This window comes from Protobothrops mucrosquamatus, unplaced genomic scaffold (assembly GCF_001527695.2).
Source record: "Protobothrops mucrosquamatus isolate PMUCROS unplaced genomic scaffold, P.Mucros_1.0 scaffold718, whole genome shotgun sequence".
NCBI classification, from domain to species: domain Eukaryota; kingdom Metazoa; phylum Chordata; class Lepidosauria; order Squamata; family Viperidae; genus Protobothrops; species Protobothrops mucrosquamatus.
This window is the reverse complement of record NW_015386998.1, coordinates 525882-544148: the sequence shown is the minus strand read 5'-3', so window position 1 is coordinate 544148 and position 18267 is coordinate 525882. Positions and strand designations below refer to the sequence as shown.

Genomic DNA, 18267 nt, shown 5'->3' with positions numbered 1-18267 from the left:
GTGTTCATGAGGGATCCGCATAGCGTTCTGCCCGGAGATTACAAATGAGTTTCGCTTTTCCCTCTAGTCGAGATCTGTTCTCACGGGATTTGTAGTTTTTTGTCCGTGTTTTCTTCTCGGGCATGCGATGGCGGCGGCGGCGGCGGCGGCAAGCCAATGTTTTTTTCAAGGTGCCTTTGGCTTTTAAGACGCTCTCTCAGAGAAATACAACCCAGTAGAGTAGGGTGAGTTTTCTTAAGTTCGAGATTCTTTGTTACGCCGTCCTGGCCTTTAGGAGGCATGCAGCACAGATTAGTGTGCGAATCACTTGTTTCCAAAAGATATTTCAGTCGCACCACGTGAAAGAACTAGTGGACTTTATGAAACAATTACTCCTGCCCTATTCACGCGATAGGTTGGTAGTTACATTATATTTATAACAGCAGTGGAGCTTTTCCCACTCCGCATCTATCTTTCACAATATATGTATTGTTGGTGTTAACTTGATCTTCCAAGTTAGGGGGATGATTATTACGCTACATCCTACCTGGTACATTCAGAAGCCCTTTCAAGATGAAAATTAATATTTACCCAATATCCTTCGGGGGAACGCGTTTTAATATTATATAGTGAACTTAGTTGAAATACTGTACATCTGCAACAAATAATGGTTATTGTGCTACCTATGAGCATGTAACAATGTTTTTCAGTTAAGAGACAGCATTAACAGCATTCCAGTTAAGCTCAGACGACATTTGTTAAAATTACGTATTAGTAATTGTGAATGCAAGCCGTACATTAAATTGTAAAGGTAATAAGGAGAATTCAAGTAGAGGTAAGTCTGCCATTTTCTATTTAAAATAACACCTAGGTGATCTGGTAATTTTGTAGGAGTCCACTCAATCAACTGTTATAGTTGTGCAAACTATTCAGTTACAGTTGACTGTAGCATGAAATCCACTAGCTAATTTATGGTTAGTGTATTGTATGAACCCAGAATCATGGGTAACTTGTGTAAATGTTGGTTCACTAAGCATATCATATGAACATAGTAATATTTGCTTCAGCAAGCAATGCAAGTTATCAGTAAAGAATCTGAAAATATTCACTAGGTTTATAGTTGGGTTTTTTTATTGCACCCAACCAATTACCGTATCTTAGCTGCCATCATCTTTCTTTCTTAGGAGGATAGTTCAGCAAGATTTTATTTGGCAGGTTAATGGAATGTAAGATGAATGTAAGAAAGAGGAAGTAGAGAAAGTAATATGCACATTATTGAAAGTTAATATGTACTTTATTGAAAGTGTAAAACTGGTTATTGATGGACTGAAAAGGTTGTAAGCTGGCTCAGGAATTCTGGGAGTTGAAGTCCATGAGTCATAAAAGAGCCAAGGTTGCCTACTCCTGCCTTAGACTATAAGACTGTATAGATGAAATATGGAATTGGATCTAAATCTGAACTTGGATTGGACTAGAACAGTGGTGGCGAACCTGTGGCATGGGTGCCAGAGGCGGCATGCAGAGCCCTTTCTGTGGGCACGCGCGCCGTTGCCCCAGTCCTAGGCCTTCAGCTGGGTTTTATAAAACCTTTTCGCTTTAGGCCTCGGCCACCATGTACAAAAAAATAAGGTTCAATCAATCAGTCAATTTCAACTTCTTGCGGGGGGGGGGGAGATCTTGCAAAGTTGGAATTGATTGATTGAACTTTTTAGTCCCACCCAGTCTGCCGTTATCATCGCAGCCACGCCCACCCAATGGGCCACACCCACCCGGCACCCGACAATGCATAAGTGGGTTTTGGGTTGCAGTTTGGGCACTCGGTCTCTAAAAGGTTTGCCATCACTGGACTAGAAAGTAGAAAATCCTTGGGCTGTTTTACAAATGATGGGGGATGGCAAATTATGTGGCAGTGTTGTAAATGTAGGTGTCCACAGGAAGATGAAAGAGGAGTGTGTAGGCTACTACTCTTGTGCAAAAAGAACATTGATCTGGTACAGGAGCCCAATCCCAGCTTTGATCTGAGAGTGATATTTCTAGAGAGCTCAACGAGAGACAACCTCAAAGGCAAAGAATGGAAAGAGGCTGATGTAGTGGGCTGAATGAGAGAGTTGATATTGCAAAGTGTCTTCATTTTCAGTGTATGGTCAGAAATAGTCAAGTGACCAAGGAGTTCCTAGAGCAAATAAAGGATTTGGATTACCAGAGATTTATAGGTCAGAATCTATAAATCTGGGAAGCTGTGAGAAACTTTCACAACTCCCTCTGTAGTAAAAGAACAGAGGGTATAGGATTCTCTTCCTAACATGCCTGGTTTTTACTGAAATTTTAAGGTTTGAGAACAATGGGGGTATTTCTGTTAGAAATGTTTTGATAGGAATATGCTTGTCAGGAATAATTATTGGTAGTTGTGAATAGAGTAAGAAGTATTCTGCGGTACATGTGAAAACCAAGCTAGGCCTGCAGAAATACCCTTTATATGGCAGGTACTAATGAAATGTTTGGTTTGAGGGCCCTTTGGAAATTGGGGTAGGGCAAAAAACTAGCCAATGCAAGATGCTGGGCAAGGTATGGCCTGTAATGGCTAGGGAAGCATGTATCAAAGGTTATTAGATCAGTTATTATTATTTCATTATTATTAATGAAAGTCTGTTCTGACGTACTTGCCTCTCCATGTTTAAGTGGCTAAGATGTCAAATACCTTGGTCTCCAATTGCTACTGGTAATGTAAGGTCTGTTCACAATCAGACTACATCCATCTATTACACGGTAAAGAATGAGTAAGCTTGTGTGTATTAAGTAGATCTGGCTGGGCAAAGTTGAAGTAAGTATGCCTGACAGAAATATGCTACCCAGGTTTCTGGTCATGCAACAATCTCTTGGCTGATGGCCTGTCGGACTAGGTTAGGAAAGGATAAACAAAACAATGCAACTGAATCTATCAGAATGATTTTGCAGGTTTTCTTGTATTTCTTAGATTTGGGTGTAGGTTGGACTGGTTGAAGTGAGGTTGATGGGAGTGATCTGGAATTGTTTTGGGTATGTGAAATCTGAGAAAGTGGATGGGTTTTTTTAAAGTATGAGTTCTGCTGCCTGGGACATCATTTTAGTATTATTTAATAATTATACAGAATCTCTAGGAGAGATCATCTCTCAGTTTATATACTGTATTCAGAAGCTTCAACTATGCTGTTACTGCTACCAGCTATTCAGCATGACATCACACTGGTGTATTACATTGGTTTCTGCTGTGCTTCTGAATGCAATTCAAGGTGTTGTTAGTTTTAAAACCCTTCATGGCTTGGAACCAGTGTACTTATGGGACCATCTCATCCCAAGTCTCTACCTGATTCAGCAAAAGGGGCATGTTTGTTGACTAAGCAGTATTGGCTGAAGAGTTAGCCATTTCTGTAAAGGCACCACTTTTAAGCATCATTTACACTTATACTGGGTTGGCCTCATTTCTATTGGCCTTTCATAACACCTTGAAAACTTTTGTTCCTGAGCCTGGGCCCTGGCTGTGGGATACAGCTCCATCTTGGCAGTCTGAATAATTGGTTAGATAATGCCCTGATGCTGGTTTTTTTTTTTTGTACTGTGTTTATTATTATATTGTAAGCCACGTAGAGTGACATAAAAGTGAGGTGGTGGCTATATAAATTGAATAAGACATCAGGTTTTCCCAAGCTTTCTTCTCCATGCTCTAGAATAGTTGGATTTTGGAAGTAGGATGACCCATCTGTACTTTTATTTGAAAAGACCCTGAAAACTATTCTAACAGCCCTGAGCCCATCGTATGGTTGTTGGGTTATAATTGCTTATTTCATGCTTTTCAATTATTAGAATTTTGTTGGGTTAGTTGATTGCTGTGAATAGACCAGAGTCCTAGTAATTGAGACAATATGCAAAAATGATAAATATTTAGTATCTCAGACACTTGCAACTGCATTTAGAAGAGAGAGAATATTTTATTTCCAAGAGACTAGAATCGGTATCATGCAAGTGAATTTCTGCCTACTTCATGCAGCAATACCTCTGTGCTTGTCTGCTTTGCATACTTCCATATCGCTCTTGAAAGAAAATAGATTCTAATTTATTTTCGCTGCAGAAAAAACCCTAATAAATTATGAAGCAAATAAGGAGCTGGTTGAAGCTTAGTTTGTCAAAAATCACAACAGGGTGTATATTGTTTGATTTTTTTAAGGGAAAAGCAGAAGGAAAATTATTTCAATAACTAATGGGCTATTTGAAAAAAAAAATAATATCTATAGCATTTGACAATAGTCTCATATATAGCTCATTTTTAAGACTGAAACTCCTATAATCTCTGACCATTAACTATACTGCCTAGTGGGAATCTTGCTACCTGAAGGGGAAAAAGTAGCTGAGAGTGCTATAAAATTGTCCTTAATAAATATTTCTTGTTTATCTAATCTGGGATCAATGTTACTATTAATACACTTTAGTTAGATAACTTTTAAACTCTAGCTTTCCCTAGTAAATATTGTATGATCTACCCTTTGACATTTTTTGTTTTGAAAGTTATGTTCTCTAATTCAGGGCTTTTCAATTTTTTCACCGATTGTACCACTTTTAGAATATGGCAACATTCGAGTACCACCAGTCACCCAGCAAGGTGTCAAAAGCTTGATGACAAAAAAAAATAATGGAAAAAAGTGATAAAGTACAGGTAGTCCTCAACTTACAACAGTTTGCTTGGTGACTGTTCAAAGTTACAACGGCACTGGAAAAAGTGACTTATGACCATTTTTCACACTTATGACCATTGCAGCATCCTCAGGGTCATGTGATTTACATTCGGATGCTTGGCAACCGATTCTTATTTATGATGGTCACATTGTTCCAGGGTCATGTGATCACCTTTTGCAACGTTGTGACAAGCAAAGTTAGTGGGGAAACCAGATTCACTGAATAACCATGTTACTAATTTAATCTTTCTCCTTCTTTCTTTCTCTCTCTCCTTCTTTCTCTCTCCCTTTCTCTTTCCCTCTCCCTTTCTTTCTCCCTCCGTCTCTTTCTCTCCCTTTCTCTCCCTGTCTCCCTTTCTTTTTCTCTCTCCCTCCCTTTTTCTCTCCCTCCTTTCTCTCTCTCTGTCTCCCTCTTTCTCCCTCTCCTCTTTCTCTCTCTCTTTCTCTCTCCCTCTCTCTATTTCTCTTTCCATCTTTCTCTCCCTCTATTTCTCTCTCCCTCTCAAAGATCCTTAAAATCCTTAAAAGTTATGCTTGGGCGGAAGACTTTTTCTTTTACAGATGGGGCGGGTGGGCCCAACATTCGTGGGCAGGCAGGACCCCGCCCGCCGAGTTGCTGCCTCCCCATCGCCCTCCACGCCAGCCGGCTCCGTCGCCAGACCTCCCAGCTGACAAGCGCAGGAGTTCGGCGCTGCGGCGGCCTCTCCTTCGCCCTCTGCACCAGCCAAAGCATTGCCGGACGTTCCAGCTGACGGGCGCAGGTCCGGGGGTCGTCAGCTGACGGGCGCAGGAGGTAGGCGCTGCAGCGGCCTCCCAGTCACCTGCTTCTTCAGCTGGAGCAGTTGCCAGAGCTTGCATGGTCGCCGGTGGCAGGGAGCACGTCAGCCCAAGCATAACGCCAGCAGTTGTGACACGGGGGCTTGAGGCACGGAGGCACGGGACGCGGAGCGGCGCGGTGCCGTTGGAGGCGGCAGGACAGGGGGGAGCGGTTACCTGCATCCTGCCAGCCGACCTCTGGAAGCCTGCCTGAATGAAGAATTTTAGGGGGTGTGGAAAGGGAGACAGACTGAGGGCTGTATTAAGACCATGGATGGCTGCGTAAGGAGAGTGGAAGGGAGGCGAATTCAGGGTGGAGCAGAAAACACGGGTGGAAGGCGTTAGGAAATAACCACCAAGGTACATGGTGCCTTGCAAGGGATTCCCGAGTGTTCCGCAATTGTTTTTCCTCTCTCCTCTGCGCAAGAAAAACTTTTGCGGCGTAAATCTGAAATGAGGCCCTGGGGAGGGCGGGGCCTTGCTCTGCGCCTGCACTCTTCACACGCCTCCTGCAGGGCACATTCGGTAAAGTTCGTGCAAGCTGCCGCCAAGCAGCATATTTTCCACAAACAAGTGAGGTGGGAAGGAGCGGAGCGGGGGGGAGGAAGGCAATGCCGGGGGGGGAGGAAGGTGATGCCGCGTACCACCAGCCAGGTGGTCGCGTACCACAAGTGGTACGCGCACCACCGGTTGACAAGCCCTGCTCTAATTTATAGTGTGACGTGTTTTCTAACTTATGGTGTGACTGTTCTCAACTTATGACTTATCCTTATATATTTGTAGGGTGCAATTACAACATTTTTTGAATTCTCATAAGTACTGGGTTTGCATAAAAGAGCTTACATTATTTTAATATTTCAAAGAATCAAGTTATTGGCTACATTAAAACTGTTCATGTTTCTGAGATTATTTAGGTATTAATGAGATATTTCATATAAAATTAATGTGAATGATTTAACCCCTATTTTGTTGGTTACCAAAAATCATCCTATTACTTTAGGGAACTAATTACTAGAATCTTAGATAAGTGGTCTCCTTGTACAACACCTTTTATACCATCCACATAGCCTCTTTTCTTTGCTGCTTCATCCAGTTGAAATAGTGCCTTTCAGTAGCAGCCACCTTTTCAATACCAATGTGTGTATTGTAAGTATATAACCTTTTAGTCCTTTATAAATATGTCTTATAGCACTACTGAATAATAGCTGCACAGGCTAAGTCTGAATTTCTCATTAAATATAAATACACCATCTGTCTTTAAGTGTCAATAGTCACCATAAAGTATTCTATACATTTTACAAATTAAAATGAAGGAATAGTTTTGTCTTAAACAGATCCAATCTATGTTTTCCTTTAGAACTTGTGGTTCTGGATATGACCTTCAAAAACATTGAAGATATTACCGTATTTTGTTTAGCAAATGTTAGTTATGTATCCTCTGTTCAGGTACCACCAATCAAAACTGAAATAGTATCTTTTTACGGGTGTGAGGGGAAGAGTATTGTCCAATTGATTTTGCTGTTAATTAATGTAAGCCTTCAATGCTTCTATTTAAAATGGTAACATTTCAAAAACCGTAATTAAAAGCAACATTTGAATTATAAACAAGAGGCAAGTGGATGCAATTCTAGGATCTATTTTTCCAAAAGCTCATATTTAGATCGTTTTCATGTTATTTATAAATGGGTCAAAAGTAGCAAAATAGCAAAATGAGTTCTTGCCATTATTAATATGAAAGTAGTTGAGATACAAGTTTTCTACTACAAGAAATGCCACAATTTTACTTATAGTCAGGAATTATTTTCGCATCTTTCACTTAGTATTTTCTAATCATCTGAAAATATCAAAACAATGAAAATACAAATAATGTGATCCAGACAATTCTAGATAGATTTTTAAATATGTGTTCATGTGCTCTGGATCATTCTACATCAAGTACTATTTTATGATAAACCAAAAATAGAATAGAACTGGAAGGGACCTTGGAGATCTTCTAGCCCAGCCCCTTCTGCAATTTCTTTATGACAATTTGGGATGATTAGAAAATCCCTAGCATACAACCAAAACTTGCCATATACGTTGCTAGATAATAGACAGTATTTTCTGAGAACAATTTCTATACCTGATTATGTAACATCTTAAGTTTTATTTTATAAAGAACTTTGGGCCTCAAGGAAAGAACTTGAAGCAAATGTAAGAACAAGTTCATGTCAGTTTTTAGAAAATGTTCCAGGCAAAGTGATCAGTTTTCTGTCTGTAGCATTTTTTCTATTTCTTTGTCCCAGTTGTCATCTTGTTTTTCTGATTCTGTAACTACTTCATATTCTTGAAGTTCTTGTTGTAGCTCTTTTTCCCAGTCTGCACTTTCTTCTAAATAGAAATAAAGCATAACTTATAGGACTGTATAATACACAACATGTAATTTAGTGTTCATACACTCTTATAATTGAATGCACAAAACATTTTTAAGTCCAAGAACAGTCAAATGAGAGCTTTAACAAAATATTATTTTTATGGGTTTTGTACCAGCAGGACCATATTATTGGAATATGAAGAATAATTATTTTTACCATCCACTGTAGTTGTTTCCTTTTTCTCATCATCAAGCACAAGCTGTTCAATCTCTTTTCTCAAATCTTCCTGATTCAGGTTGCATGCATCAAAAGCATCACTTACAAATTCAGATACACTTGGACTAGTAGAAATCTCTTCATCATCCTTTAATATAATTTTAAAGAAGGACTAATTTAAGAATATAAACAAACTTTATTAAAGGACTTATACTATTCACTCATTATAAGGAATGGAAAAAAACCTGAAGTTACAGGTATAAGATATCTAGACCAAGAAAACATTTGTAGTTTCTAGTAATTCAATTAATAACTATATATCTATGTTATAATAGCAGATTACAAGAAAATACAATCAGATATCTACCTGATCCCAACAATGCTTTTAGAATTCTTCTTTTAGCATATCATCTCTGCTTTCCAGCAAGAAAAAAATGCACTGTGCTATTGTTAATGAAAAGATTATTGGTACTAACTACTGTGCATCCTTAGATTTTCTAGGCTAAAAAAACATAATTTTTAGAATTATCATCAAAGAAAAATGGCTTAAATATAGGTTACAAGTGTTCCCTTAGCGAACATTCAAAGTGCGATAAGCACCCCCTAGTGTTTACGAAAAAGTCCAGAAACCCTAACCCTAATGAACAACTGCAGTGGCACTGCAATATTCACTCTGCCCTATTTCCCCTCTCCTCCTGCAGATCTCCCTAGGCATCAGGCCTTCAATACTCACCCTGCAAAGATCGAGATCCTTCGCTTTCTTGGCTGCTCCAGGCCTTCGGTGCGTTCGCAGAGAATGGAGGCCTAAAGTAATGCAAGATCATTTGAGATCAGTGGTGCAAGATATCATGCTACTGATCACGTGTGATCTTATGGTACTTTAGGCCTCTGTTCTCTGCAACAGAGAGCAGAACCGAAGCTGGAGGAGACTTCCGCGAACCCCCGGAAGTTTGATCCAGGTGTTGGAGGCCTTTCGAGGGCCGCTGCCGCCATTGCCGAACATTTCCACAGACCTCCGGAGGCCCGATCTTGGACACCTTTTCTGGGCTGCTGCCGCCCGGAAAGGAGGCCAGGAGATGCTTCTGCGGCCTCCGGAGATCAATTCTGGGTCTTGGAGGCCTCCACCAGGCTTCAGAGGCCCAGAATAGAAGCCGGGGCAGTGGCCACATGCTTCCAGATGTCCATTCTGGGCTTCGGAGGCCTTCTCCAGGCCTCCAAGGCCCAGAATGGAGGCCAGGGGACGCTTCTGCGTACCTTTGGAGGCCTGATCCAGGCGTTGTAGGCCTTTTCCAGGCTGTTGCCATCCAGAAGGGAAACCGGGACCGGCGGCCACATGCTTCCAGAGGTCCATTCTGGGCGTCGGAGACCTCCTCCAGGCATCTGAGGGCCAGAACGGAGGCCGGGGGCGATTTTGAGTGCCTCCTGAGTCTGTTCTGGGCCTTTGAGGCCCAGAATGGAGGCCGGGGATGGCGGCTACGTGCTTCCAGAGGTCTGTTCTGGGCCTTGGAGGCCTCCCTCTGCTCTTGCCAGGAGCAGAGAAAGAAACAGGCTGGAGAAGAGACAGATCTTCACAAGGTAAGTGACCCAGTACAGCAGGATTGGGTGGGAGAGCAATTGTGGGGACCCTAGGGGAGGGAGCATGAGGTATCTCAGTGGGGGGACTTGGGTGGTCTGAAATAGGTGGCCTGTTCCATTATTAGACCCTCCATGGTCTTCCCTACCGAGATACCTCATGTTCATTTAATGAGCTGCGCATTTGCCCACGCATTAAATTAGCAAATGCATGGACGAAAGCTGGGAGTGAATCGCCTTCAAGGTACGAGATTCACTCCTACAAATCCTCGAGTTATGAATGGAATGGGCAGGCTCCATTACATTTGTAATTCCAGGACTACCTGTAGGTAACTTTAAGCAAACTCCTTACTAAAAGAGTTTCTACTCTTAATACTTTTAAAATTCCAGTTCAGACGTTTATTTCAGCCATTTCTTTTACTTTCTAGTTTGCTTAGAGATAAAGGCATCATGGAGCAATTAGAAAATAGTTTGGATTTTGGAAATTTTAAATACCTTTGCTGTAAGTGCATACCTTAACTATAAAATAAGTTTACCTCTTGATGTTTCAGCTGAGATTTGATTGCAACAGGTGGCGTCTTTGGCCTCACAGTATCTAGGGGAAAAATAGATACAGTAAAAATTTGAAGGTATTTTCTAACAATGCCTGGTGTTTTAAAGAATGTGAATGACTATATAGGCATTGATACCAAGCTGTCATTTATTGCTGTTGCATGTATGGATAGTAAGCCTGTATTTCTGTATTTTTGTCTCTTCTTCCTTCAACAGAGAAATATATTGTTTGGTTTGCAGTCTGTATTAAAAGGGTAGCTTGTCTTTGTTACTGATTTGATATCATAGTTTCTTAATTGTGATGTTAAGATATATTTTTTCATATTTGAATGAAGCAAAAAGTACAGTTTGTTATAAACCACCATTAAGCTTACAATAGCTTTTCTTGACATACAAAGAATAGGAAAAAGAAATGGAAGGGCAGGATGCAAGTTGAAAGTTTTCTGGGGTTTACAGAAGCAGAAAAAAGGCCTTCTGAATTAGGTCTACAATTTCAGCTGTCCTTAAATAATTAAAGCAAAAGTAGTAAATATTAGAATCATGTCTGCAGGATTACACTGCACTTTCACAGAGACATACTGTAGTTCAGTGATGGCAAACCTTTTAGAGACCGAGTGCCCAAACTGCAACCCAAAACCCACTTATGCATCGTCGTGTGCCGGGTGGGCGTGGCCCATTGGGTGGGCGTGGCCCATTGGATGGGCGTGGCTGCAGTGGTAACGGCAGACTGGGTGGGACTAAAAAGTTCAATCAATCAATTCCAACTTTGCAAGATCTTTTTTTTCCCCGCGAGAAGTTGAAATTGACTGATTGATTGATTGAAACTTTTTTTTTTTTTTTTGTACACAGCGGCAGAGGCCTAAAGTGAAAAGGTTTTATAAAACCCAGCCATAGGTTCGCCACCACTGCTGTAGTTCCTCACTAACTTGACATTTGGCCTTGAAAACATGAGGTTGTTGATTTGCCTCTGTGCTGTCAAAACACTTGTCATGCCTAATCAATCTAGTGTTTCAGACTTTTAAAGCTGCAAAATAGGCAGAAATGGCTATAAAGGTAACAGGACAATCTATTCTATTTAGTTTCAGAGTAGGAATGCAGGGGCTTTATATTTAGCAGAAGGAACTAACATGCAAGCCATGAATAGCGGAACTGTACAGAAGAACTGTAAAAACCCTGTGCAGAAAGATTTTTATTTTTTTTTCAAATTCTAAACTCAAGATGTAATACAGTTGCATGGATTTATTAATTATATATGCAGAGTAAGATTTTGAAATGAATTAAGCATATCTTCTCTTTTTAGACCATAACTATGGCACTACATCATTTTATATAGTTTGCGACTTACGACCACAATTGAGCCCAACATTTCTGTTGCTAAGTGAGACATTTGTTAAGTGAGTTTGTCCCATTTTACAACCTTTCTTGGCATAGTTGTTAAGTGAATCACTGCAATTGTTAAGTTATAACATAATTGTTAAGTGAATCTGGCTTCCCCATTGACTTTGCTTGTCAGAAGGCCACAAAAGGAGATCACATAACCCCGAAATTTTGCAATCATCATAAATATGAGTCAGTTGCCAATCATCTGAATTTTGATCACGTGACCATGGGGGTGCTGCAATAGTCATAAGTGTGAACAACGGTCATAAGTCACTTTTTTCAATGTTGTTGTAACTTCGAATGGTCACTAAATGAACTGTTGTAAGTCGAGGATTACCTGTGTCAGTTTTAGTTTGTTTTATCTATAGAAGGAAGTTGAACAAACCAAATAAACTATATTTCTGCAAAACAGTTGAAGTTTTCTCCCAGTTATATAAGGAATGTTTCATATGAAATTGAAGGTGTAAGAAGCTTGAATTAAAAAAAAATAAGAGAAAAATATTCAAATTTTTAAATGTTTGTTTAAAGCAATAGCTACCTGTTAGCTGTCTATCCTCTTCACTGCCATTCTTTTCTTTTCTCACTGCTTGCTGTGCAGCCAGTGCTGTAAGTTGTGCGGACTGTTTAATAAGGGAGACCCGATAAAAAAAATTCCTCCAGAACACCTCTTCCTTTGCACTGAGGACAGCACATATGTTTTTGTTAGTAAGTACTTGCTTTATAACACTAGGTATACAGATTTTATGTATTAGGATTTGCCTTAATTGTCTGAGATACACAATTTATCTTATTGATTAGGCATAGTTCATAAATTTGCATCTAAAGTGGGAGGAAAATATAGTCAATGTTGTTCCAAAAAGATGGAATTGCACAGATTTAATGAAACTGTGTGTATATATATTTATAAACTCACAGAGAGAAGCTTAGGATCTATCTGTCTCTGTTTCTCAGTCTATCTCTATATAAATATCTCTATCTCTACCTATCTGCCTGCCTGCCTATCTATCTATGTATTCTCTCTTTCTCTCAGTCTCCATGGAGTTGAGATGTGCTATTTTGCTGACATCAATATGGAACAGATTAGCCATTGCCCTAGGATTTCCCATCAAAAATACAATCTAGGTCCAGTCATTTTATTTTTTTTCTAGTTTAGGCAAGGTCAGCTAACTGCTTACATTTGTTGAAAAACATCAGAATTACTTTCTTTGAAAAAAGATGAATCAATAAGACCTCAATATAAGAGATCCCTTTTAGCAGACTGGATGCCATGGCTAAACTAATATTCAAGTCTATTGCAATCAAAGTCATCCAGATGAATAACTTAAATTTATACCAAATTATGCAAATTTTGTCAATTTATATCATTTTTGTCAATGTCTATCATTTCCATAGTGAGAAATAGTACAAATATCTGATACAGAAATCCTTTAAGAAAATCATTATTCATAATTTTAAATGGTTTGACTCTAGCCTTGAAGAGATAATCACACATTAAATATCAAGGCTTATTTTAATAAGAAAAATTAAACATAATAATTTATAACTTTCAAGCTAAATGATATTTCTTGATAGCTAAGTGATTAGGAAATGATATTTCTTGATAGCTAAGTGATTAGGAAATATAGCTAGGTGATTATCAAATATAGATAGATCACTCACTGTTTTGGAACAAGATCAAATCTCATTCTATTCAGGAGCTCATCTTCTTGAAGCATCACCATGGCTACTGGATACATCTGGTCAAAGTCAAAATTAAACTGAACCCCTGCTGGTGGATCACGCAGAAAGTTTCTTCTATCCTTTGTAAAATAAAATGTGGTTGACAGAGGTTGAAAGCTGTTATTACCTTGAAAAAAAATATTTCTCAAGATGTTATTTTGAAAAACGAATTACATCATGAACACAGTTATTAATTATGACTGTTCTTATTTGTATTAGAGCTTTTTAGAAGTTATTACATATCAATATCCAGAATCCTACTTTAGGTAACAAACATGTATGTTTTCAAGAAATTAATAGTTTACGCTAGGAATGGGAAGCTTATGATTGCTGAACTACAGGTTTCCCCCCCATTCCTGGCTCAAAAGATAAAAAGCAAAAACCTGCCACATACTGCTGATAGGGCTAGTATTTGTTGTTGAATTGTTTCTTCTTCATTGCTGTCTACCCATGGAGGCACAGCTGTTTCTGTGAGCAGAAAAGGAATATTTATATAATTGCATTCACTCATAAGAGACCACTGAACAACTGGCATCTTCAAGTCAGAGAAGCCTCTTGCTAAGGTGTACATAAGAATGCTCAAACCAGTAATATTAAGCAGCAAACTAGATTATGTTAATTTAACTTAATTCATAAATCTGTGATGAATCCATATATTAGAGGTAAGATGGCAGCATTTGTCCCTGATTTTTTTCTTTTATATTCTTTCTTTCTTTGAAGATTGGGAGGTCACAGTAAGAGGAAAATTGTAACATTGTGCTATATAACCAACCAATATTTTTCTAAAATGGAATGGTTGGGCATATACATAAGATACGTGCATTGCACACATTTTACTTTGAAGGAAAGCTATATAATTCTTGTAGCATTTTGATGTTTCTTAAGAACAAATAATGGCTTCAGTTCCAATATATGAACAAATAATAGTAGGTTTCTGCATATAATTCCTGATCTTGGATGCACATTTGTTTTCTGTCAGTTTTGTCAATTGGAGAAGCGTGGATCTGAATGTCTTATCCTTGAACAAGCATATTACCTATAATTTGATTAAAGCTTTTTTTTAGTAATGTATCTAAATTGCAAGATCTCCAGTGAGAAATATAATCCAGTCACATTTTTGCTGCCTGTATTCGTTCTTATGAAGTTTAGTCAAGCGGCTGAGATCTTTAATATTCTAACTTAACTCCACAATGTTTATCAGAGCCAATGCAATATACCAGGTGGTTTATTAATTAGGATCAACAAAATTCATATCCACTGGATTGGATGTCTCCCACACATATGCACACATTTTCATCCAGATTGTTCTGAAAACAGAATTGAAGTTGGTGAGATTGTGTGTTTGTCTTAATTAATTATAGGAAGAACAAAACATAAATATGCTACTAAATACTTTTACAATAGATACTGCTTCATATTAAGTTGCAAGGTAAAAGCTTTTTCTTTCATAAAAATGTAATTTGTTGCACAGATAAGAAATGCACTACTTTTGCAATTTATAAATATGTAAACATTGCTTTTTCATGTTTTACTTTATTGCATTATCTTATACGATGCAACTTTATATTTTATATGAAACTCAATTTTTTTCTTTTTCTGATAAAATACTTCTTTAAAAAAATCATCCATTTTTACATGTTGTTCCATCCAATATCTTGCAAATAATTTTTGCTTATGTGCTAGGAAACATCCTGTCACCTTCCTAGTCCAATCTACAAGCTTTCTAATATTATTATTATTATTTTTGTAGCCAATTCAAAAAATACCTGATTTTTTGGTGTGTTGCTGTTGAACAAATTTTTCTTGTTCCTTTTGAAAGTCTCCTATAATTGTCTACAACAAAAAGTAAATATGAAAAATGAAAAAAGTTAGATGACCATTTCAAAACTATATTTTTGCTATTGTAACACAATGTGGACAGTTTCTAAAAAAGATTGACAACCATTCTTTATGTAGCCTACAGGAGAAAGATGAAAACTAAAACTGTGTAAGATTTATATATTTCAATGGCACCCCAAAATAGGTAAAACAAAGGGATTTCTGATTATATAGAATGTGCCTGCTTGATGCATGTGTTTTCCTTTTCCCGTAAATGCCAGCATTTGCCTTTTTTTATACTAACATTAAAATTTAAAGTCTTGAGAAAAAAAGAAATAACTAATATTACTACTTTAAAATGGGTAATCCAAGGTTCAAAAAGTTTTTAGTATAAAATATAAAAAAGTGAGCTTACGTTATTTCCCCATAATTTAACCCACATAAAACACCTTCAATCTGAAATAGTGGATACCAGAAACAAATAGGGTACATTTGTTTCTTTTAATGAATCCTGCAGATGTTTCCCCTTTGCAGATCCTTACACTAATTGAATCTGTGCTACTGTCAATAATATTAGCAATGGCATTCAAATTAAGTATTTTTCCACATTCAGATTATATCTTAACTTAACAAATAAGTTCTTTGCTGGTAAGCATCATGTTTCATCATCTAAACCTGGAAACCAGACCAAAAGCAGCTGATTATAATTAAAGTATTTGTGATGTGTTTGTTGGCAAACAAGCAAAGTTAATGGGGGAAGCCAGATATACTTAAGAAGCACACGATTCACTTAATAACTGCAGTGATTCTTATAACCATGGCAAAAAGGCTGATATTGGGTTGACTCACTTAATTGCCTTGCTTAGCAACAGAAATTCTGGTCCCAATTGTGTCATAAGTCAAGGACTATCTGCATATTTTAATTGCTACCAAACTTATTTATATAACTAATATAAACAAGCTTGTAAGATGAGTAGCATAAAGATAAGAGCTCTCCTTAGGATACAGCTAGTGACTCTAATTCCATAAAGCCTCTTTTCAAGCCCAACTTGGTTTAAGTGACTACATGGACATAATCATATGGTTTTCTTTAAGTGGTTTGCCATTACCTTCTTCCTGGAGATTTTTCAACTTTCTACTCTTAACCTACAGACCTAGACTTTCATGGTGATGTCCCATCTAAATATTTTCCTGATTGGACCCTGCTTAGCATCTGTGCCCAAATGCTATCATCTGGCAAAACTGTAAAACTAAAAGCCTTCAAAATGATTTAAAGCAGAGTAAGTTAATAGAAATACCAGTTTTATAGGCAATTATTTATAACAAAAGTACCTTATCAATTATATTTTCTATTTTTCCTTCTTCAACAGACTTCTTTATAGTTTGTGCTGTTTCAGCAACTGATTCAGATATCTTTTTTGTAGCCGTTGTAGCAAAGCTGAAGATATAACCTTTTAGAGATAAAACTTCATTTAAACTTAAAATATTTTCCTTCCTGCATTTCAGAAACTAATTGCTAATATGAATCTGAAGAATATGGGAATTTAGATTTATTCATTCAACTCTGCCAGTGCTTAAAAACATGCAGCATAATTAGTACATAATAATCAGGAGCAAGGAACTCACATACAGAAGCCTGCTTCCATGCAGTCTAGAGTTTATCAGTACCATTGATAATCTGGTGCACAAATCAGCATATCAACGTGACTTTAAATAATTTGATATTAATTCAGGAAGGAGTACTCTGGATGTAGGTGCCTAGTACAGAATATTATGATATGAGATATTATTGAACTAATTTACATAGAGAAAGCAATTATATTTTGGATGGTGTTTTGATTTCTTTGTTGGACATAGATATGGGATATAAAACTAACATTTCTCAAGATAAAATAAAGTATGACAAATCCAAGATACTGTACATGATAAATTTGCTGAACTCAATAACAAAAAATCTAAATTGTACTAAGTTTATCTATTTTGTTTATCTACCAACAAGGCTTTGAAAACTAGGATTTCAGCCATCCTATTTAAATAATAGCATAACTTGTAAACTATAATTTGTTTTAAAAAATTGATTACATGAACTATAAGTTAACTGTTAACCCTAATTCTGAGCTTTTCCTTAGTCCAAAAACTCCTTTGCTGTATATAAGCTTTAGTTTCAACATTCATTGTTGTTGTCATCACCAACACACATTTTTAAACATAGACTTTCCTAGTAATATGGAATTGGAGTGTGTTGCTTTTTCATATGGTTTAGAAACCAAATACAAAGGATATTCCAACATCCCTGAAGAGGTACTTGAATATTTTATACATTTACTATGAAATAAGCCTGTGGTATTCCAGAGGAAGCTATTTCCATAATTGCAACCCAAAGTACATTTAACTGAAATTAAAGCAACTTTCACTGAGTAAATGGAATAGCCAAACTCTGTATTTACATGGGAATAAGTGTCAGTGAAGCTCAACAGGCACAGCTTATGCCTACTGCAACTTTATAATCTGTATGCTGCATTTGTATGCTGCCTGACTCCCAACAATTCTGGGCAGCATACAAGTTAAATAAATGAATAAATCAATCCTTGACGATCACAAAAAGGTCTTAATGTCTCTTGTTGCCATCTAGTAGTCGTCCAGAGTTTTGGTGCCCTAAAGAGGGGGTCTGAGGAAACAATTTATAGAAAAGATTATTTGTAGGATCTGCGCTAGGGCAGCCTGTAAACACATAATAAGCAGAGCATTGTAAGATGGGGCGAGGGTGCCTGGCCACGGGATTTCGCGAAGGAGGAACGAGACACTCACTGCCAAGCCCCTTCGCCTGATTAACGATCGGGTCCAGGTCTGGCCTCCCTTTCTGTCCCTCCTCTTCGTAGCACGGTGATGGCGCGTCTCTTTCAGGAACCTGTTCTTCCGCGCCAGTCCTTGCTTTCCCTTTGGGGGAAGACGGTTTTCCTTCCTCTTCCGCCCAATTCATCCCCAACCAACCACTCAGGCCGCGCAACATCTTAAAAGATTCGCGTCGCTCCCCAAAGCCGCCGAACTTCCCCCTAAACGGTGTTCCGGGTCTCAGCAGTGTCGGGCCCAGGTTGCTGGGAAGGCAGCCTTTGTTTCCGGAAGAAAGTGAGGGCCCGCCTGTCGCGTCATCCCAG

At 38.2% G+C, this 18267-nt stretch overlaps 2 protein-coding genes across 2 annotated transcripts in view; one reads left to right on the top strand and one right to left on the bottom strand.

Annotated features, from left to right (window-relative positions):
- Window positions 1-164: 164 nt before the first annotated feature.
- The window catches only part of CTPS2 (CTP synthase 2), a gene marked incomplete in the record, with an annotated part of 203786 nt that continues 185683 nt past the window's right edge, over window positions 165-18267 (top strand). The window contains 1 exon segment of the mRNA XM_015818319.1: window positions 165-394. Within this exon segment, the coding sequence (XP_015673805.1) occupies window positions 360-394 (35 nt within the window).
- SYAP1 (synapse associated protein 1) lies at window positions 7215-18239 on the bottom strand. Its single transcript, XM_015818321.1, has 9 exons — window positions 17921-18239; window positions 16445-16563; window positions 15061-15127; window positions 13689-13762; window positions 13235-13374; window positions 12114-12253; window positions 10180-10238; window positions 8072-8219; window positions 7215-7871 (listed from the first exon to the last, which is right to left on the bottom strand). The coding sequence occupies exons 1-9, from the start codon at window positions 18120-18122 to the stop codon at window positions 7744-7746; spliced, it is 1077 nt and encodes a 358-aa protein (XP_015673807.1). The 5' UTR covers window positions 18123-18239; the 3' UTR covers window positions 7215-7743.